This window comes from Sturnus vulgaris, chromosome 1 (assembly GCF_052056855.1).
Source record: "Sturnus vulgaris isolate bStuVul1 chromosome 1, bStuVul1.hap1, whole genome shotgun sequence".
Classification (NCBI taxonomy): Eukaryota; Metazoa; Chordata; class Aves; order Passeriformes; family Sturnidae; genus Sturnus; species Sturnus vulgaris.
The window spans coordinates 137,268,103-137,291,497 of NC_142243.1; the positions used below are offsets into that span (position 1 = coordinate 137,268,103).

Genomic DNA, 23,395 nt, shown 5'->3' on the forward strand with positions numbered 1-23,395 from the left:
AGTGGTCACTACAGAACCAGAATAAACTGGGACCCTCCACACTCACTCAGAAGCCACTTGGTGCTGGTTAAAATCTCTGCTGGGTCCCAGCAAGGGCCTTCTCCCTCCCCTGATCTCTACAGACAGTGGGTATTTTGCTTTGGATGCCAGATTTCACTCTAGGCACAGTTTTTATTAGAACTATCACTGCATTGCTCTGGCAAGGCCACAGCTGGTGATTGCTTGGTGATACAAGATTGTGACCTTTCTCTGACTTTCTGTGTGCAAATCACACAGTCATGGTACTGCTGGAAATCAAAAAGCAAAACTTTCCAGATTTCTCTTGGTACATTAGACATTACTTCTGTGAGCTACTGGATTGTACCTCCTGCACGGGCATGTAGCTACTGAGGAGCTCAATTATTTTCAAAATACATTTCTTATTGCACTAGTGCCATTCCTGAAATCTTTGGTGCTAGATTTGCAAAAAGGCCTCATACAATTTTATTTCTATATGTTGTCAAGGTCTGCTTGGCTGTTACTGTATTGTACATTTATTCTAAGTACTACTTAGTACAACTTCGTCCACAGCCTAAAGATTCCTTATTAGCATTGCTAATTTCCTCCACCCACCTCAGTGTGCTCTGACATGCTCAATGTGCTTCTCCCATATTGATGCTTTGGCTTGGAGCTGTCTAAGTTCTCAGTCCCGCTTATCTACATATGCTATAGATTAATACTTGAGCCCAGAGGGAGACCACCATTTATTAGACTTGAAAACATGACTTTGGCAGTTATTTACTGGATTTTTTGCATCTTACTTTTGGAACTCAAAAGCACTGACTATGAGGCCATGCATGGAAGTGATATGACCTCTCACTGATGAGGAGGTTTAAGCAGATTAGTGTTTTCTTAATTCAGAGCTGAATGATGAAACATAAGAAGAGACATGGATAAAACCAGGAGAATGGATGAAATTAGGATGAAACCTGATTTACCCTATTTCAGGGTCTTCCCTGCCTCTTGCAGCAATTCTGACCTTCCCTGGCCAGCTCCAAACACTGTATTTGAGGGTCAACTGCCACCAATCCAGATGTATCTAGAGAAGGTCTGGTGTATATAACCAATCTGTCATATTTACCTATTGTTTTTTGACAGATTTTTCATGATCAAAGCCACCAAAAAGCCGAGGGAGAGAGAAGTGTGGTTTGTGTCATTCCTACTGCATTTAAACAAGCCAAAGAAGCTTTCATCCAAAGTAAACCTGAGCTGTGAATCATTAGGACATAGATACAAATTATTAAAGTAAAAATTGCAGGAAAATAATAAATTTTTTACTTAATAAATACTTCAGAGAATAAGAAAATAATTTTCTCATCATAGTTTCACAACATGAAAATAAGTTTTCAAGCTCCCATTTGGATATGCTGAACTGATTCTAACTCATGTACCAAAGCTGATGACAGTATTTCTGCAGTCAGAGTTTGAGCTAAACAGCTCCCTTTGTTCCCATGAGTGGGGAGGAGTAGAAGTTATTACCTCAAGTGATTTTGAGTCTGAACACTGCAGTTTCAATAGACTACCTTTGGACAGTTCTGCTGAATGTGCAATTTCTCACATTTCATTTGGACCATGACTAGCCAGACTGAAGGATACAATAATATCAAGATTCTGCTTTAAACTTAGAAAAAAGGAAATTCTGCACTGAGGTTCTTTTAGCTCAACTGGCAACAAGGAAATTCCGCATTAAGGTTCTTCTAGCTTGATTGGCTTCTGCCTGTAGACATAGAAGTGAAGTCATGCAGTTAGAAATCACGTTTTTCAAATTGTTATGTTTTCCAGCATTCAATAAAACCAAGGAACCACCATGTGTTCTGTTGTTTGGTCATCCTGACACCTCTGAGCAGCTGGTAAATAGCTGTGTATTTGGTGGCTTTTTTATCAGGTGCCCAAACTGGCTAGCAGAGCTATTTTTAAACATATTACTTTATCAAAAAGAAGAGCATTCAACTGCAATTTATTTTTCCACCTACCAGAACTCAAAAAGAGTTGCAATACTGATAAACCCCAACTAACATTTACAGATTTGAAGAACTGGTTCATATGTTCTTATTCTAGTAGAATTTTTAGAAACACTTAAGATAAGGTCGTATGGGGCAAAGACACTCACAAGCTATGCTCTGAAAGGAGCAGAACTGCAAGGCAGGATTTATTGAATCAGGGATAGCATTTCGTCCATTAGGCTAGATACAGTCTGGACCTGAGCTGTCCTGCATGAGACAGCTAAAAAGTTGACATTTTTAGGTGCATTCCTGTGCTCAGAATCAGCTTGAGAATTTATATTCCCTTAGCAATGGACGTGCCTTTTCCTCTCACTAAGAAGAGACATAACCCATGACTCTTGGTAGGAACCAATCTTGTAAGGCTAAGTAAGCTTCTTCGGATCTAGTCAAGGACATATTTTTGTATGCACTTTTTTGAAAAGGAGAAACTTTTGTAAAAAATTACTTTTTCAGTAATTCAGTAAGACTGTGCTCTCCAGGTTTCCACTAGAAAGTCATCTTTTCCTGGCTATAGCAGCACATTAAATGAGGAAAGGGACATGATCTTTAATCATCACACTGGATGATCTTTAAGGTCCCTTCCAACCCAAACCATTCTATGGTCTCCAGTTTTAGCTGGGATTCAGCTTAGATTGAAAGCATTTTTTAGGGGGAGATAGTATAAATCATGTACCCCTAAATCACATTTTATTAGCCTTGCTCTCTCCACAAGCATTCCTGGTGGCAGGAATGGGTGACAAGGCCATATTAATTTTCTCCAGTAAGTTCACATCTGGTAATCCTAATAAGGAGAAGAAGCTGCACCAGACACCAGAGCTCTACAGCCTTGTATTCTCACTGGAAGGAAGATTTTACACAATAGCAGGAAGAGAATCCCTTTTGTCTTCCCACTTAAGGGAATGAGAGTGTCATGCACACAAGTATATCCAACTGCTCTTCTGTGGAAGAATACAGTTCCTCTACCTACTCTGTCAAGGTTCAAGGCCATGTTTTGCACAGGGATGAAGAAACAGCCCACCGAGACAAGAAAGGACAATTCTCACAGAGGTGCTGTCTTTGACCCTCTCAGTGGAGAACAGATGAAACACTGCTTTTAACAAACAGGCTGGTAAGGCCCCTCAAAAAGAACAGGACGGGGGCATGAATTAGCCTGTCTCTCTCCAACATCATCACAATATGGAATTTTGGATTCCCTGTTGAATATTCATCAGCTATTGCAGATGACATGCTGCTACAATCTAGAGGTCTCCTTCCTTGAGTGGTGTTGTTGGACATCAGAGCAGACATAGATGGTGAACTCTGGCATGAAAGAGAGAAGAAAAGACTTTTGCTCACCTCATTCTCTTAAAGTTTGCTTTATCTAGAATAAGAACTGCTCTTCCTTTACAGTATGTATGACTGATTTTAACCTTCAAGGTCTGAGCTCACTGAAGTCAACAGAATTATGCCTACTGTCTTGAGCAAGCTCTATCAGGCCTTCAGCCTCTAATATTAGCTCTCACCTTGTATAGCTAAATGAGGGACAAGGAAGAATTGGGCTCTGACTTACATTTTTGACTAGGAAAATCGCTATCCCATAGAATTTGAAAAGCAATACAATTGCAATTCAATTCTGGTATCACACTGTCAACCTGAAAATAGATTTCACTCACTGAAGATCTGTTTTTCCCCTTCTGAGGTCAGTTATGGAGTTGGAAGGGATATCAGTCTTCCTTTGACATAGGCAGGGATGAATATGAACATATACTTTGTATTTCAAGCTAAGTGCTTGGAAAGGAACATTTCACAACTGTGAATAGCAGGAAGCTAGCATCAAGACATGGAGAAACTGTTTTGGAGTGAATATTTCAAACGCTTGAGAGGTTTCCAGTATCTAAGAGCTTACACAGCTTTCACGTTAGAGTGGTTTTTAACCTGTCCAAATTGAAAGTCTTTCATCAAAATATTTGACTTTTATTTATGTCATTCATACAGTAGTTCAAGAATTTTTTTTTCTTGTCTGGAACTCCTTGCTTTCGATTGCTACTCTTTACTTAAAGATGGAAAATAACTACTACTGAAACAAACAACAGTGAATTTACAATCACCAAAATTTATACAGATCAATCTCATTAAAAACTCCAATTCTTGTAACTACCTTTCTGGTACTCCAGTTATCTCTTGAAATTTCTTAATCAATCTTAGAATTCTTTTTTCTAAACAGCATACTTCTGTGCAGATCAATATGAATTATGAAGATATGTTATATGTTGCTGTGCACAAAGGCAAGCACTGGTGAATCTGACTCCATCAGCCCAGGAAGCTATAAAATACAATTTGAACCACAATGTGCATCAATTGTCCCAGTTTTTTTCTTAGTACATACTGGAAAAGCACACTTCTATCCTCAGTAACCAAACTGGCACTGCAGACTATTTTTACAACACACACGTAATCAATATTGAGAGCATTTACTGTCAGCATAAAATTCTTTATTTGAACAGTGCATTATAGAACACTGTCTTAGCTCTTTTATATTCACAGCCAGTGTTTCATCTTTAATCTGGCTGTTTCAACTGCTGTCATAGCTTCTTGTAGTTACTGTTCACAAGATGTCTGTGAATGTACAAACAGCCGATGGATATAATCCAGATTCCTGGCAGCACTGGCATCTAGTGGAGAAATCTAGTACAGCACAGTACAAAAAGACGTGCCAATAAAATATATTCTGGTAAATTCTTTTACAAACTTGGATTACTGTTAAGTCTTACTAGAAGTCAGGGTCATAAATATTGTGCATAAACATATCCGTCTATATTAGCACAATGACATCACACTGCTTTGATTTAACATGATCTCATATTCTATGTTTTAATGTCAATAATCTATGCCCCCTATTTAGGCATTATCTAAAGACAAGAAATAGCGAAACTGAGGTCTGTATGAGATTCATATCAAGTCAGGTGAAAACAAGCTGTAAATGCAAAAGAAGTAAAAATATAGTAAAAAATATGTAAAAAGATAACGAGGACAGATAATTTTAAGTCCTCCAAATCTTGAGCTCCTGTCCTGCTCCTTCCACCTTGATAACGTCTCCTCACGGTGCTGTTGTTCCATGTGCTGCTCTGGATGAACTTACAGATGAGGAGAAAAAACAGCCTGAGTACCTATGGCCTTCAGGCTGCTTCTAGTCTACCTAACAGATGGTCAGGAAAGTCTGGCCCCCTTGGCTGACCAGACTTATTTGTGAACACTGCAATGCAAACCCGAGCAACCCTGCACTGGTGGAAATCAAGGCTTTCAGACACTGTCATCTTCATCATGACTTTTAAGCGCCCAGTGAATAGGAGTCATGGTCACATCATGGCACTGTCTGTAAAAATATGGTGTGGTCTCTGTTACAGAATTTCTCATCAAGATAGCTGGTAAAGTCTTGCAGACAAACTCAAGAGAGGAGAACAGGAGAGTATTTATTGTCTTGAACTTGTCACATAATTTCTAACACAATAATGCTGTCCTGGCCATCACTTTGACCTTGGAGGTGCAGTACAAAGAGAAAAAAATTGCTCTGGGGAGAAGGGAAAGTCCCAGTTCTGGTTGCTGTTCTTCCACACTGCTCCCCTTGGGTCCAACAACACACACACACACACACACACACAATTTAGACACTCTAAGAAATTCCCCCGTGATCTGAGGCTTATGACACCCATGAAAAGTAAGACACTAATGTTGTGTTTGGTTTTCCATGACCCTTCCCCCAATGCCATTGTCCAAGCATAAAAGAATTAGGACTTTTACCTTCTCTTCGTGCATTACTTATCACATTTGCTGAAGATTTACTCATTACATGGACTACATAAAGGGGGCAGTTTACAGCATTTGCAATGGTAATTGCTCTTTGTGTAGCTTCAGCTTCCACTTCTTCAGGACGACACAGTTCATGACCCTCTGGGCCAGTTATTCCCATTGCCAGCATCTTCTTTGCACCCTGAGGACCACACAAAAGCATGTAAGAGTCACTTAAAGTGTATCTATGGTGTGAGCATGCTGTCAATCAAAAGGATCCTGAACTAGCCATTTCAGCCAGTTCTAGGAAAAAAATAAGTAGGCAGTTACTATTTTTTTCTGAAATAAGTTACTGTAGTTCTATCTGAAATCTAATATATCTAGCAAGCTAAGGTCGCAGAATGCCTAAGTAAATTCAGAGAACACACTTCACTGTCTTGCGGGATTAAATCACTGTTCTTGAAAACCCTACCTCTCTCTCAATATGTACACTTAAATATCATGGCCAAGAATGCCCAACGATACTACTAACCCTCTTTGGAGAGGAAAAAAAAGGAAAAGTCCTTACTAAGCACAAAGATGCATATCCAGAGCCTCTGAAAACTCCAAGATTTTAAGAGGCAAAGGGTTATTTAACAATGAATTAATTTTGGTTACAGGACCTGGGGCAGAGTCAAAGCACTGTTGACTGGAGTAGTTGAAGAAACTATTCTATTACAGTTATCACTGGTGTCAAGTATAACCAGTGTAGTTATACTCTCAGGGCCTCGGAACTCTCAGTGTCTCCACACAGCACTAAGGTGCCAGTAGCAAGAATGAAGTGAAGCTAATTATGCATAAAGGGATGTGGAGCTTCTATGCCCAGTCAGCTTTCTCCACACTTCTGGATTTCCTTCTGTTACATGAGCTGACTATGTCTGGAGAGACCAAGGGTTAGGAACATCTATATTCCTGACTTTGATGGACAAAATGTCCAATGTGCACCTGTGCAATTAGTTCCCCATTCTCTGCGTGGACTTGAGCAACTGCCCCAAGTTCTTTACAGCATGAAAAGGCTTCATACAGCTCCTCATCATTGACCATGTATACATCTTTATAGGCCATAAACATCTTGAAGGAGTTGACACCTTTGTTTTGAACAAGACTTTCCATTTCTTGCTTCACCTGAAAAATACAATAATTATATTTTACATGTTAATAATTTTGTACAAAGAAATTTTAAGTTTGAAGGGTGAGCCTTTACTCACCCATCAAACATATGTTCAGTACAAATAGCCCAAGTCACATATTTAAAGACTGACTTAGACTTTTTTTCTTGTATCAAATTGATTCTCAGTGTATAAAAGAGTAGCACAAATATTGGAAGCACAAGCTAATTACAGGAGAGAATGCTTTTTACAAAAGGTAATGAGGCAGAATTTAATTTCAAATAAACCTGATGTTGAATACACCCGTTCTAATATTACAGTCAACGTGTCCAACTCACAACATAGATATTTGTGCAAAACTGATTTTCAAAATTGGATTGCAATGGGCTTCAGTTTCTAGCAAACAACACAGTGACAAAAAGGTTTCTCTTTTAGAGCTTTTTCTTGACCCTAAACAACACACACAGCCTATTGAATCATTTTTGTTGTCAAACAAAACAGCTCCAAAATATTAAGTGCAGGCTTGCTATTTTTTTTGTTTGTTTGTTTATTTTTGTTGTTGTTGTTTTGGGGTTTTTGTTTGTTTGTTTGTTTGTTTTTCTTTGTATTCACTGCTTGCTAGGATTCCCTGCTTCTGCTAGAGCCTATGAAGCCCAATACAACATTACATCACAAAGATAGACACGTATTTTAGTCTCAAGGCTTCCTGTATGACTCTTTGGCTAGAAGCATGTATTACATCATTTTGGCTCTCTCTTCCCAGCAAAATGATGGTTACAGTAATTGACATGCATCTGTAATACTATTACAATTTCCATGGGATTAATTGCTTTCAAAAAAGTAAAATATTATTTTTCATCTTCTCTCTAATGATCTGGTTGGGTCTGCCCAAGAAGGATAAGATATATAAAATACTCAAGGAATTTTTTTTTAGTTATCCAGAGGAGGGATGGGAACACATCTTGAGTGGGAATTATCAAATTACCTGACAAAAGGCCCTGCTCTGGCACAAATACAGAGGCATGTCATTTATCCTCTTCAATATTTACTACAACAAACAGAAGGCATTGTAAAGAATGTATGCTTTTAATTAACACAAGTTCTGGTGAGGTGAGAGATGGTCAGATGGGCATGAAATATCAGTCTTCTTATCAGGCCTTTTGCAGCTACACAATGCCCAATCTCTCTATTTCTTTTAATCTCGGCTTTTAAAAATAGTTATATTCTTGATATAAACTAGAACATTTCATTGATTTACACCTCCCTCGTTTTATTGGATTTGTCAGTACAATTCCACTATTGTCTGCTGAGGCTGTTTTAAATGCACATTACTCAAATTTCATTGGAGAATTTATTTCTTGTCTTTGCCTTAAATTAGAAGTGGTGGTTAGCCTATTTTAGCACTCAGTACACAGAATACCAAAGATGTGTTGTTTGCAGAGTGAAAGCTTTGGTGCATATATTTTAGAATTTGAAATTTAGAAGAAGTACTCATATATAAAATAGGAATTTACTTAATATATCTGTGTATTGATGCATAGTTCTCTGAGAATCCAAAATAATCTTGTAAAACATGATATCATTCCAATAGATATCAAGCACCAAAAAAATCAATTTATCAGTAAAGCTTTAAGGCTATCAGCAAACATTCACTCAGCAAAGATGATTCTCCCATATGTAAACTCCAAAAGGTTTTATAAATTATTTCACATTCAGCATACTATTGGCTACAGTCCTGCTTTACTTTAAGGGGCCATTACTGCAGTCATCCAGGAAAGGAAGTCTTCCTCTACAAAAGTAGCCAAGTACCATATTTTTTATGTATACCCTTATAAAAACAACAACAAAACCAAAACCAACCAAACAAAAACATCAAAACCCACAAAAAAACCCCACAAAACCATCAAAACTCACCAGAAGCATAAAATACAAAGTATTCAAGCAACAAAGGACAAAATTATTGTAAACACCTCCTTCCCTCTCTGAAACTGCCTGGTCTTGGTCTTGCACAATCCCTACCTTTAACTTTGTGCAGTATTATCCAGAGATATAGGCTATATGAAAACATTTTAAAATGCATATACTATCAGAAGGGCGTGGGCTATTTCAAATGTTGTTTTTAATCACAAAAACACTAACCAGTAAGCTATATTTAGCACGTGAAGACTAATTCAAAGCAGGTGTGGTACAAATTTATGGAAATTAAATCAGCTCTTGTGTCTACCTTGTTGCTCCACCATGTAACTGCCACATGCAATGAATAATCACAGCAGACTTTAGGGTCTGCCCAGCTTTTCCATGTATCAAAAGCTTCAGTAAGAGAACAACCTTTCTGAGGGATGGCAAAGTCGATGATCATAGTGGTTCCTCCTGCTATAGCTGCCTGAAAAGAAGAAAGTTAATATTTAGCAATCAGAAAGAATGTAAATTTCCTCCCACCCTCTCCAACTCCCTTACATCAATTAATCTGGATACACTGAAAAGCCAAAAGCCATTGAGGAGTTCCCCTGAGTAAAGTCCAGACTCGAAAAATTATTATGGAGATTAATTTAATTTGCTTTGAGAAAAATGTTCTCAAAAGTGTGTTTGGGAGAATCCAAGTGAAATTCTCAGAGCTGAAGGAGAAGCTTCTTTTTGTGTACAAAAACTTATCAAAGATTTGGAGATGTGTCTATAGTGCTCTTACACCATTGAGTTTCCTCAAGTGTGTGGAATCACTGAGGAAGAAGAGCACTAGAAGAGCACAGTCAGCTTGAGAAATGTTTCCTCAGAGTCTATGTGGTAGAAAATACAAGCCTGAGTGACAGGCAAGTATTAAAGGGCAAATACACAACAACAACAACAAAAAATCCCATTGAGTTTGAAAATACAATATGAAAACCCTCAAACTCATGTCTAACACCAAAATACTTGAAAAGTGTATTTTTATTAGTATCAGGATATCATTTAGTAAAACTGCAGAGAGTTTTAAATAGAATGAGTAATTTACATCCTCTACATAAATGTTGCCAAGTAAATAAATAAACTACAACTTTATTTAATAGATTAATGATGATCAGAAATTGCTTTTTCACTAATCATTTCCACTCTCCTTTATGGACAGTTGAATTATTACTTTTCTTGCCTTTGGAGAGGGAAAAAGGCTCTCAGATGCCAGATCCTTGACTAAAAGAAATTGATCCAATACAAAAATTCCTTTGCTGAAATTGTTGCTTTCGTCCAGATTAGCAAAAAAATCCTCTCTTTTGCTCTGAACAACATCAGTTTGCAAAACAGTAACAACCAATTCAGATCAAAATATGCACAGTTCAGGTTCACAGGATCAGAGAATCACAGAAATAACTAGGTTGGAAAGACCTTTGAGCTCAAGTCCAGTTTATGACCTAACACCACCTTATCAACTAAAGCATGGCACTGAGTGTCACATCCAGTCTTTTTTTAAACACCTCCAGGGACAGTGACTCCACTACCTCCCTAAACAGCTCATTCCAATCACTCTTTCTGTGAAGAACCTTTTCCTAATGTGCAGCCTAAACTTTCCCTGGCACAGATTAAGACTGTGTCCACTTGTCCTTTGGCTGCTTATCTGGGAGACCAAGCCCCACCTGGCTGCACCTTCCTTTCCCAGAGTTGTAGAGAGAGATGATGTCTTCCCTGAGCCTCTTCCAGGCTGAACAGCCCCAGCTCCCTCAGCTGCTCCTCACAGGGTTTGTGTTCCAGGCCTTTCACCAGCCTTGTTGTCCTCCTCTGGATATATTTGAGTACCTCAATGTCCTTCCTGAATTGAGGGACCCAGAACTGGACATAGGATTTGAGATGTGTCCTCACCAGTGCCCACTACAGGGGGACAATCCCTGCCCTGCTCCTGCTGGCCACACTATTGCTGATCCAGGCCAGGATGCCATTGGCCTTCTTGGCCACCTGGGCACACCCTGGCTCACGTTCAGTCTGTTGTCAACCAGCACCCCCAGGTCCCCTTTAGCCTGGGCACTGTCCAGCTGCTCTGTCACAGCCTGCAGCGTTGCAGGGGGTTGTTGTGGCCAAAATGCAGGATGTGATGCTTGGACTTGTTAAACCTTGTATTGTTGGACTTGGCCCATTTATCCAGCCTGTCCAGGTCCCTCATGCTGTATTATTCTGCCTTTTTCTACAACAATTAGTCTCATTCTTCTTTCTGTTTGCTTAGAAATCAGAAGAATATTTTTAAATATGTCGGCATATTTTGCAAAAAGAGAAGTTTGGAGAGTGACACAAGTATTTGCAAATATCTAATGAATTGAACAAAACATTTTCTCTAGGAAAAGTTGTTCAAACTGTTAAATATTTTTCAACAACACTGATTGACTTATTTGTTAAACAAGATTTAAAGAAAATGTATAGATTTCAAGAAAAAAAGTCATAAGTTCCACAACTCCACTCAAAGTCTCTTTTTATTCCCTACATCTTTTTCCCCTCTCTATCTGTAAAGACAGATACCTTTACTCATTCAACTGAATGGGTAAATCTTAGCTAATCATTGTAGCATATTTTGCAATACTTGGAATGCAACTCTGTCTCCCTGAATTTCTTGCCAAAATATTTGTTAGATGATGATCTTCAGTGAATTGGTTTGAACTCTTTCCACACTTTGAACTGGGTTAAGAATATTCACAATATCCAACTTTTTGACATCTGATTGCTAAGCTGGATTTAGAATCTTCTTGTAGGCACTGAAGTGACTATCTAGACATCCTGTTTTGTATACACAGCCTCTGTTTTGCAGGTTCCCTGTCCTATAAATACCTCAGAGTTACTCAGAAAACCTTAAAAACTAATTTTCTGCTTTTTAATAAACCCCAGTTCTCCTGTGAGAGGAACTGGGTATAACAGTCTCTGTGAAGGTGATGGATTCATACAGACAAGCCAAGTAGGGCAATGTGATCTTTTCTGTGAACAAAAGATTTCAGTCTGCACAACAAAGCTCTTAGAAAAGTGTCTTGAAAATTTTGGTAATGGAAACTGTATGGAGATGATGCATAATACTGTTAATAAGAGTAATTGATACTCTATTCATATGCAGGGAATATAATAAGATCAGCTAAAAAGCTGAAAAAACACTCACTACAAGTGTAAAACTGGGAGAAATTAGGTACTTTCATAAAGTGTATTTGAAGTGGACTTTCATTGAGACACACAGTAAGCACCAAAGTGAATGACAGAAGAAAAGCCTGCATTGCCTCATGCTGACAGAGGAGAAAGATCAGATTACCACAGAAGTGCTCAAACACCATTGTGGAATTAAACTTGCTTTAGTTAACCTTTGCTCAGAAAAGTATGAAGCTTGATGCATGTACCAAAGCAGGTTGTAGCCTGCATGCTGACAGCCAGGTTAAATGCCTGCCCCACTTGATCCCTGCAATCCCAATGTTATTTGGGCTTCTGAAGGACCCAAATAACATACTGGTTGAGAGTGGACCTCTGAGTACCCCAACTGCTTTATGACAATGTCCCAGCCAAAGGGACAGGAACAATTGGCCATGCTTGATTCACACTCTATTCTCTCTTTTAGGAGCAATACTGGATGACCAGCAGACATCCCTCTCTGAGAAAGCCCAGATGCACACACAGACCATGCACATGTGCACTCACCTTAGTTCCAGTGTAGAAGTCATCTTTTGACCTGCTACCCATAAAAGGGAACTCCATGTGTGTGTGAGTATCAATGCCCCCAGGGATCACCAGCTTGTTGGTGGCATCCAGCACAACGAGTCCAGGCGAAGGCTCCGGGTTTAGGTTTGGTCCCACCTGCTGCACCACTCCATCTTCCACATACACATCAGCCATCACAGACAGGTCATCATTCACAACTTTTCCCCCTTTGATCAAAAGTCTCTGCTGAGCCTGGATTTGGGGTGGCATGCCAGCAGGTGAGAGTGAGGCCTCAGCTCAGGAGGTTGATCTTGCCTCAGAGCACTTCACTGTCCCTCCTCCCAGAGCAGCAGCTCTCTCCAAATAGCCCTAAACACACACCACGCCATGCTCTTTAAATAGACACTGCAGGAACTGCCCCTTCTGCCCCTGGCAGCTCCACCTCCCTCCTCCCTGCAGCCCAGTGACACGGATGGGAGCAGAGTGCTGGCATGGGGCCCCTTCTGCTCTGGACTCTGCCTGGACAAAGTGATCCAGGCTTCTGGGGCATCTGGGCTGTTCTCAGCACTCACTCCAGCCTGCTCTGGGCATCTGGGGGTTTGCAGCTTGCTGAGCTGCCTTGAAAATGTGGCTATTTTATCACCTTGTGATGCCCAAAAAGTAAACTAAGCTCTTTGCAGCCACATTTGAGGAAATCAAGGGTGACCTGAGCTCTCCACAGAAGAAGTCAGAGAGCCCAGAGGTGCTCCTAACACTGGCCACACAATCACAGCTGACCCCAGGGCACCCCCAGGCTGTGCCCCTAACACTGGCCACACAACCACGGCTGGTCCCAGGGCAGCCCTGGCCCATGGTGGCCCCTCGAATCTGCATGCCCTGGGGGAGCCCTTCCTGAGGACCAGGGGAAAGTCAGGATCTTCTGTGCTGGGTTTCACACAGGGCTGGTGCAACTTTGGCAAGATGTGGCTTGTGTGTTCAAAATATAGACCTGGAAAAAGAGGTGGGAAAGTAAAACGAAGACATCTGGAAAATAAGCTAAAGACTGGAGCAGGAGAGGAAAGACCTGCTCTGTACCATTTCAGAGGCACTAGTTTTTAGGCATTTTCCCATTTCTCCCATAACTCTGGATTCACACACTCAGCAGTGACACTGCTCAAGTGTGTCCCTAAAACTGCTGAGTACCTTCCATCTTCATCCCTTCTCCTCCTCCAGTTCAGTGGTGATGATTTAGCAAGATAGAACAGTGTCTCTGAGGGCTATGAGAGGGTGCACACATAGGGTACCAAAATGCTGATTAGTATTTTCTATGAAAGGAGTTTGGACATGACAGACCTAGATAGTCATCTCTGAGTACACTCTTGGGCTAGTGGCAGTGGTAAACTGTTTCTGCTCAAATCTTTCCACCAAATTGGGCAGAGGGAAATCTGAAGGCAGATCAACCACATCACAGCAGATTGTAGCGCGCACTGGGATATCCAGTTCCCTGTTTGCGTGTGTTGCACAGGAGAGAGCTGATCCAACTTTGATACATAAATGCATGAAGAGTAACACAGCTCAAAATCCTATTTATGTCTGTTTCTGAACAAGAACAGGCTTGAAGTCTGTCTCCCCTTCTCTGATTTCCTCCTGGCTAATTTAGACTTTGTGGATCCTACTCTTAAATGCTTAAACCTTCCTATCTGCAACTTCATGCCCAGCTCAGAATTCCAGAGCTGCCCACAAACCAGCAAGATACCATCTTACAATTCTGTGCCTGAAAACTGAATTTATCCCACAGGTGGTTTTGAACACATTAAATAATGTATTGTTATAGAACAAGATTCTGTCTAAGCAGCCCTTTTACTTAAACCATGTGGACCAAAAAGATAATCTCTCATCAGTTGCATTTATGCATATTTGGTAAATATTTAATATTTCACAGCTCAGCTGTCCCTAGAAAAAATAGCCTGAAATACCACTGGTGGAACAGAAATTATTCTTAAAATACTGAGAGAAGACAACTGGCCCTACGTTCTTAGTGATCACTGAATATCTACTGCTGCTCCAATGGGGCTTCAGGCTCCTCATTGACTTTGTAGTACTTACTCACCCACAAAACCTTTTACTTTTTTTATCCTTTTCTTTGCAGAGTTTAAAACAAATCTTTGCTCCATAATCAATGTTCGACTCTGCACTGTCGTAGTGGTCTGGGCTGGAAGAGATTTAAACTCTGTCATAGTACCTGGTGTTGCTCTGTTTTGCATCTGTGCTGAAAGCAGTGCTGGTAACAGAGGAAAGCTCTCATTCCTGCTGAGCAGTACCTGCACTACATCAAAGGCTTTTCTGCATCCCCTACTGCCCAACCGGTGAGGAGGCTGGGGGTGCACAGGAAGCTGGATGGGGACAAAGCCAGGACAGCTGATCCCAACTGACCACAGGGATACCCCAGGCCATCTGCTGTCATGCCCAGCACATAAAACTGGAGAAAGAAGCAGGAAGGGGAGGGACATTTGATGTATACAGCACGTGTCTTCCCAAGTCACAGTTAGTGGATGTGGAGCCTTGCTTTCCTGGAGATGGCAAAACATCTGCCTGTCCCTGGGAAGTGAGAAATGAATTCCTTTGTTTTGCTCCGCTCACAAGTGCAGCTTTTGCCTTACCTATTAAACTGTCATTATCTGAAACCCACGAGTTTTCACACTATCACCCAAATCGATTGAGTGGCTGTGCAGTGATAAAATACCAGCTGTGCTTAAACCACAACCCTGCAGAGAAGTTTCCTGTTATGAAACATTTACTGCTCTTAAAACGTTACATAGTAGCTCAATGATTTGAGAGCCATGGCAGGAAGTCTGCCCAAGCTCACAAATCTAAATTTGAATCGTATGGTAATGCTTTTGTTGTGTCCAGCAAAGCAAACAATCCTAGAAATCTAAACATTGAGTGTCTTGTTTAATGTAGCTATCAGAGAAGTGCAATCATAGGAGGTTTCTCAGTAGCCTAGTGATTAACTGATTCCATTTGAACAACCCTGAAGAAATACAATCCATTCCTAGGATTTAACAAACGAAAATAAGTTAGCAAATTTAGGAAAAAGTTTGCAAGAAACAGAGGACTGAAGTTTGGAACATCCAGCAGACCTTGAGAACATCTTCTAAAAGTCATTATAATGACACCATCATTTTAAAGTCTTCTGAGACACACACACTCTCACCCACTTCATCCTGGAACCTTTAACTGCTACGTCCCCACATAAAATACTATTAATTTTTAACTTTTCCTTTAATTATCACACAGTACCCTTATCCTCCCTTTGCTTCCATTTTCACATTCTTCTTACCATATCCTAGTGCTGTAAAGCTCTTCTATTATCACACAGTCTTCAGCTTTTTCTTAACTCCAGGACTCTTACTGGCATTAACCTTCAAATTAAAGTTGCTGAAGCTGAAATGTATCTCAAAATGCAGGAGCTGCAGACAAATAGGCTTTTGAACAAACAGAGACATTTTGTGAAGGAAACTAGAGGATGATAATGACCAGCAGGAAGAAAGCTCAGCTAATGAAAACGTGCAATTAATAACATTATTTATTTTTGACAACTTTCCTCCAAGGAAGCAAGACGAGATCATGAACCACATTTGCAACATGAGAAAATTAACAAAAATGGTACCAACAACTTTCAGTAACGATGGATAAAGCACTAAGTTTTGGAGAATTGGTGTGAGTTTGAGGTGCACTCTGGATTTGCAGGAAGGAAAAAATGGTTATCTTTTCCCATATTCAGAAAGTCAGAAGGACTGAATACTCAGCAGGCATTTCTTTGCAACTCCTATAAAAAATCCATAATGCCTGTTCTCTTGGGATTTACTTTCACACTCCTCTTCTCTGTAATGGGAATTTAATACTCATTCAATAAAACCAAATGGTCTAAACATAATTGCACCTGTAAAGTCTTCAAAATTGTGAGACGAGTCAGGTGCCCTTGTCAAAACCTCAAAAGTTTTCAGAAGAGTCTGCTGGGTACTTGCATGAGATAGATTTTCAGACACAAATAAGTGGTGAAGTTTCAAAACCTAATCTGTAGAGCCTTCTTCAGTTGTAAAAGCTTTCGAAAACTAGCAAGCATGCCCCATGCTTTTCTATAATAAAACAAGGCTAAAGAACATTAAGAAAGGAGTTGAATCCTCTAGTTCCACATCACCTGAACTATTATAAATATGCTCTCCTAAGTATTGGGCTACATCCAAGATCCTGGTGCCAGTCTCTCCCCAAATACATTAGCAGTAATGAAGCCCATTAGCACCCAGCCTTGGGTCCCACATGTGTGACACGAAGGAAGGCAGCCAAAGGCGTGCAGGCTGAAAACCATTCTACTTTTTAGAGCAACAATAAGTAATGACTGTTTTCTCATTTTTGTAAGGCCAAGTGTCCTCTCCTCTCTGATCAACACAAATGGTGAACCACACACACAGTACAATACAACCAATAAAGAAAAAAGAATGATCAGGAATCCAGCAGAGGAGCAACTAAGAAACCCTCATACTGTGCTCTTTGCTCTTTTGGCTCCATAAGGGTCCAATAAAATGTCCACTTTCTAAATATGTGAGACAGTTCAACTCAGGCATTAAGTTCTAAGTCTCACAATGAGCTGGAAAAAAAAACCCAAACAACTCATCATACCTGTCAGTTACTTCCTGGTGTATAATCTCGGTCAAAACCGAAGTTTTTAGGTGGGATTTTTTCAAACTCCAAGAAACATAACCACAAAAGCACAGGGATTAGCTATTTTTGGAAACCTATTTTTACTAATGCATTATCTAAAAAATTCACTGCATAATATTAGTTGTATTTTCTCCGACTCTCAAGCTCAACATCTACTGAAGGAACACAAAGTCAGAACTGTAACTGCTGCTCAATAGAGTAGGTGAGAGAATGCAAAACTAAGTATCTTTGTTCCTTGCCATGCCTCTGCAGAAATACAATGTCAGTTCATGACATTCCTCACTATCCTGTATATTGCACGTTTTTCCTCTGGTGCACCAGAACTTCTTTCTTCAACTGTGGCTGTTCAAGGTGGTTCATAACTAACTACAGGAAAGATGACAGATTTAAACCAATAAATTTTACCAGTTGTTTTTCCTCAATTTTATACAACTGGAGAAGCAGATAAACCTATTTCCTAATTTCTGTTGGCATACCTTCAGATGCATGATTATTTCATTGCAAAGGTACAAATACAATTCTACTAAACCTCTGTAACACCACAAGTCAACAATGCTGTGATGAAATCTGAGATTTCTGCTCTGAATTCAGACACCTGCCTCTGTTAGATAATATGCACAATGTATGCTTATTTCAGGGATCATGTCCTTACTCCTTAAAACAAGTTTATTTCTTTGCCCTTTACATTATTTGTTAGGAAGTCCACACTGTACCTAACTCCTTTCTTTTATATATTCCTGATTTGACATGTCCCACCCATTATGACTTATTTTTGGGAAGGTCTCCTGCAATTGTTTGTCTCAAAAAAAAATCCCTTGTACAATGTAATACAATTATGTTCCTTTAGAGTTTCTAGTCTGTTTTATTACAGCCTTTCCAAAATTCAAATTCAAATTATTTTTATCTTTTCTTTTCCCCCTGTGTTTTCCACTCATTTCTTTCCTGTACAAGCAATGTACAGGGTAATTGTGATCTGAAAATAATCTCAATGTGAAAAACTTGCATTTGAGTAATTTCTTTGATATCAGAATGCAACTTAGTCATAAGAAGATATTAATGCTGGAGCTAAACTCTTCTGCTAGATTTCAGTGTGCATGCAAAAATATCACAAACACTAATTTGTGTTTGGATTTTCACAAAGATTAGCTAAATTCTGCTTACTGTAAATGTCCTTTCTCAAAATGTGATTAGGAATCTTTAACTGACACTGCTCAGAGTGACATCTCTTGTTTCCTCCATCAATGACATGGGGAGTCTTGTCCATCTGAATTCCTATATAATACTTCAGTTTAGTGAATACTTATACTCTCCCCGAGTTACTACTCACCAGATAGTGAGTACTGCATATGAACAGAAACCTCAGCTGGACATACTGATATGAATGTTGTGCTATAAAACTTCTCTGTATCAAGTCCAATAATTATGGACCTTAATTTACTTGGATGAAGGAAAAGTGAACTACAATGAAATCCCAGTGGAGGATAGAAGGGGAAGAGTTTTAACCATCAATCAATCTGCTTACCTCTTATGTACTTTTGGTCAAAACACACCCTACTTTGGGCAATTGAGTTGTAGCTGATGCCCTGGAGGAATTAATTACCAACTGCCTATTTTCACAAACTCAAGGGAGGAAGAAAAGAGATACAGTAAAAAAAAAAAAAACAAACCACAAACTGACAAAATACTTCACAAAAAGCTTCATCACAACTGGAGGAAGATCAAAACTTTTGACTTAAATCAAGATTTATGGGAAATGTGCAGCACTTTCTCAGGACAATTGTCACAGTTGAATATCTGGAGATATATGTAGGAGAATAAAACACTCATATTTCAGAAAGGAAGCAAAACTTCATCCCAACAGGAAAAGCCATGACTTGATCTGCAGTGAGTATTTAATATACAAACTTCACTGAAACACAATTTGTGTCCCAACCTGAACTTGTTTTCCCTGGACTGAATCCAAGCTTTGGAACAAGTTCATGCTTTGGCATTCAGATAGAAAGTGGAACACATAATACAGTAACTAATTCCAGCATCCGCTCCAGCAACCTGTTTTGAAAGAAATTATCAGCAACACTTGCTGAACTTGTACTGAAAATGAACTTTACTTTGGAAACAAAACAAGCCCTTGCACCATGTGAAGCTCAGTCAGCCCCCCCCCAATATTTCAGTGCAAATCAAATGACAAAAAAAGTGTGGTATCTGAAAAAGAATGATGACCAACTCTTTCCATATTTAAATAACTTTACATGAGTAAAATACTTGCCTCACAATAACCTAGATTCTTCAAAGTTAGCAGATGAAAGTGATTTATTACACTGACTTTTTTTCAAACTGCCCTAGTATTGTAGCATAGCTAAATCAAGAAACAATTGAACAAAACACTAATTCAAGCTCTCCAGCGTAAAAAGAAACAAGTTAGTAACGTCTTGTTGGAAACTTCAATAAAACCAAACTACAAATGCAACCAACCACTCATACATTACTCAAAAGAAAAATCAATCACTCCTTTTATTATCACTAAGAAAAAAAAATCACCACAACAAATTCACCTCATACAAATATGAATTTTATTTACAATTTTCCAAATCATCAATCAAATCCAACTTCTCAGTTAAATGTGTAGCATTTGTCCTTTAAAACAAATTAAACATCGTATTCTTTTTACATCTGCAATATGGAGTCCATAGGTACATGCTATTTGGGGCATCTAATGGAACAAATTTAGGTCATTATATGTGTTAAACACCGAAGGTATTCTGTGAAGACTCTTCCTTTAAAATTTATTTGCCTCAGGGACAAGCATTTCTACAACCACTTTTTAATGACAATTTATTAGGAAGGTTTAAAAACCCAGTATTTTATACCAGGACATACTGTTCACATATACTTCAGGGTGTGTTACCATGTTCCTATTGCAAAGCTGCCTGCTCTATAAGCAATGCTACTGAAATCAGACTAAAGATTACCCACAGATTTAGATATTATTCAATGTGAATAAAAATGGCCATTGATGACTTTTACTTGAGTATGTGTAATTATGGGCCAACTTGTACCTGATCTGGTACCAGTGTGATGTGATCTGTTCTGAAACTTGAAACCGCATGGGTTATAATAAAATCTTTTACAACTGTATTGCACATAAGGTTCCTCAAAAGCACAAATCTACATTTTTGCATCCTGAACTCAGAATTTACCTGCTAACTCTCATGAAAAAAATCAACCAGATGGTAAAATCATTTATTTTTCTCATCCCAGTGTCAGTGAATGAAGAGAAGAGGGAGAAGATATATACACTTTGGAATCCATTCAATTGTTTGTTTCTTCTGCATGTGATTTGTACTTCAGAGATGAGTATTTAAAAAAAATAAAAAGCCAGACAGACCTTGGATTTATTTTTAAAAGTACCTCAAAAACATAACAAAAAGTCAATTTAATTTTGATACATATTAAAATTTTAGTCAGTTCTGCCCGACAGCATAACACGACAGAAATGCACAAGACTTTAAACATGCTTTAAAATGACATTCAACAAAGTATTTAAAATTTAATAAATAGCATACAATCACACACAAATACATTTCATACTGGATCTTTAAGCCTACTAAAAACAGACTGGCAAAGAATAAATAAAACAGTAGTTGACAGTTTTGTTTTTAAAAGGTGTAATTTCTTGTTGTCACACTAGTAGCCACAAATTAACCTGCTTATCACAAAATTGGAAGTTATGAGCTTTTTTTCTCACTGATCTGTTTTGCTCCAACATGTAATATCATAAAAAAAATACACTAAAAGGGTTTTCTTTTGGTTTCTTTTAAACAACCAGTCTGTGACTGAGTAAACCAGTTTTTAAATACAATGAATAAATAGGGAATTAGTAAAGCAAATTCAATTGCAACAAAAACGCAACACCCCAAGAAAAGAGCCATGGAAATATATAGCCATTGCAATATTAGACAATAATAGTACTTAAAGTGATAGTGCTTGTGCACTAAGCTCATTAGAGACCTTAATATGATTTTAGTGCAAATCCCTTGAGTCCAAAACAAGCTTTAAACCCTACAGTATTAGGGAAAGATCTATTACCAGTTGGAACTTATTCTGTAGTGTATTTGTACATATCGGATGTTTAAAGAACTAACACATATTGTAATATCTTCGGCCCTTTTTTACTTCAAATCAAAAAGATTAATGACTGGGGATTTTACATACTATTTGGCTTGTACCATAGTAGATTGCAGTTTAGGAAAGTCAGTGCTAAAAAAGCTTTATCAGTTTATCTATTATGCCTAAATTTCATGTATCATTGCATTTTGTACTTCTGAAAGAAAAACAATGCTCCTGGAGAACGTTCCTCCTCCCTTTAAGGAAGTTCACATTATGATGAAATTTCAAGAATATTTAGACAAAGTGTTGAATAAACTCAAAGAAAAGTACATATTTTACATTAACAATCCTTACCAGTATTTAGTATATTAAGTTACAAGTATGTTGGCAATAATACAACAGAGTCAATTCCTAAAGGAAAATAATTCTGTACAAATTCACCTGTTAATATGGGGTTAAACAGGCAGCCAATAAGTCTTGAGCAGCCATGTTTCAGGTTTGAACTAGAGTACCAGGATAAACTAAATTTGAAACTAATGGGGAAAACTTCAGTTTAAAGAGTAATCCGATTATACTGGATACACACATTGTGTATTCAGAGCCATTAAAATGTTCACTCTTATAGTTCCATAATGTCATCCAGTATAACAAGTTTAATCAACCACACAGGCTAAAATAGCATTAACATAATGTTGTCCTGGATTTTTTAAAACTAAAAACTAATTTTAACTGTGAAGTACAAAACAATGACAGATATTGCTCCAACTTGTACACAATCTTTCCTAAACAATCCGTACCTAGCAGAGTAATAATGCCTCATCGTCACTAGTTTCATTTTTCACTGTTGCCTCTAAGCAAGTGTCGGGTATCTGGGCAGTGTGTACGATGCCACAGCTCTCACAGGGGCCATCTCGACTGCACGACCTTACACTGTGATGTGTTGCACTGTAAGGCTGTCTAAGCCCTGGTCCTTGATCTGAGCTGAGATCAAGTAGAGGTCTTGAACAGTCATTCATGTCAAAGTCTGATGCTACATCAGAGACTGGAATTAACATTTCAACATCATCATCCTCTTCTCTTCCACTTACCCCATTATCAAGCTGTCTCAAAGGACTTTGGTTCTGATTCACTGAGCTTGATCTCCCTAAAGTGAAGCGTACCCAGCGTAAGCCTTGAGTCATACGGCTCAGTGCGCTCGAGAGCTGGTGGCGCGCGGGACTTGTGCTTGGGGGCTCTACACTCGTCACTTCTCTTCCACCATCCGTGCCACTGCAACCGCTGCTCTGAGCAGAGGAATTCCCACATGCTCCCACTGCTGCTTCTATTGCTGTTGCAGGAGGGACTTTTTGAGGCAAGGTGGCAGCAACACCACCAACTGCTCCTGCTGTGTCTCTTCTTTCATTCTCTGTGTCTGTATCATCAGATTCAACTGAAAACAAACCTCTGTGACTATTATTTCTTTCAGCTTCTCTACTAGTACTTTGGCTGGCAACATCATCTCCATCCGCTGAGACCAATGCCAACGATCCAGAATGACGTGACCTCGCAAAATTAAAAATTCGATTCCAAATATTACTTGATCTGCCAGCAATAGGAAGTCTGATTGAGGTAAATCCAAGCTGAGATCGTACTGCCAGCCTCAGGTTTTCAAGAACTGAAGCCTAAATGAGAAGAAAAGCAACAATCAAGCATTGACAGTCTGCTGGTACTGTTCTAGCAAAGAAAGAATGATGACTATTGTGCAAAACAGCATTTAACAAAGTTAAATGTAAATCATAACTATTAGAAAATGTTGCATGTTTCTTAATAAGGATCTGGTACATGTAGCAATAGGCTATTAAAAAAAAAAGTGTGCATGACAAAAGTCTAGATGCTCTAGAGGAAAATATAAACAGGCAAATTAAGTGGAAATACATGTGTAAAGGCAATAAAAGAGCAATGACTTCTATACAAGACATATTTCTGCCCTAATCAAGGATCTCTAAATAAAGACAACGTGAAAAG

The 23,395-nt window shown here is 38.9% G+C and overlaps 2 protein-coding genes across 6 annotated transcripts in view; both read right to left on the reverse strand.

The window, feature by feature from the left end:
• The window catches only part of DPYS (dihydropyrimidinase), a 30,487-nt gene extending 17,490 nt beyond the window's left edge, over nucleotides 1-12,997 (reverse strand). For 2 of the 3 annotated variants that reach the window (XR_015808222.1, XM_088178041.1), the window contains exons 1-4: nucleotides 12,584-12,963; nucleotides 9,180-9,338; nucleotides 6,792-6,971; nucleotides 5,820-6,009 (exon numbers count right to left, since the gene is read on the reverse strand). Coding sequence is in view for 2 of the 3 variants with exons in the window: in XM_088178041.1 (XP_088034167.1) it covers nucleotides 5,820-6,009; nucleotides 6,792-6,971; nucleotides 9,180-9,338; nucleotides 12,584-12,853 (799 nt within the window). In the remaining variant the exon portion in view is untranslated. Of the gene's footprint in view, nucleotides 1-5,819; nucleotides 6,010-6,791; nucleotides 6,972-9,179; nucleotides 9,339-12,583 lie in introns of all 3 variants that reach the window. The other variant, XM_014879370.2, reaches the window with a different exon arrangement.
• Nucleotides 12,998-19,831: 6,834 nt separating this feature from the next.
• Nucleotides 19,832-23,395, reverse strand: part of LRP12 (LDL receptor related protein 12) — a 99,162-nt gene continuing 95,598 nt past the window's right edge. For all 3 annotated transcript variants that reach the window (XM_088178068.1, XM_088178073.1, XM_014879337.2), the window contains one exon: nucleotides 19,832-23,052. In XM_088178068.1, the coding sequence (XP_088034194.1) occupies nucleotides 22,189-23,052 (864 nt within the window). In that variant the 3' untranslated portion in view covers nucleotides 19,832-22,188. The remainder of the gene's footprint in view (nucleotides 23,053-23,395) is intronic.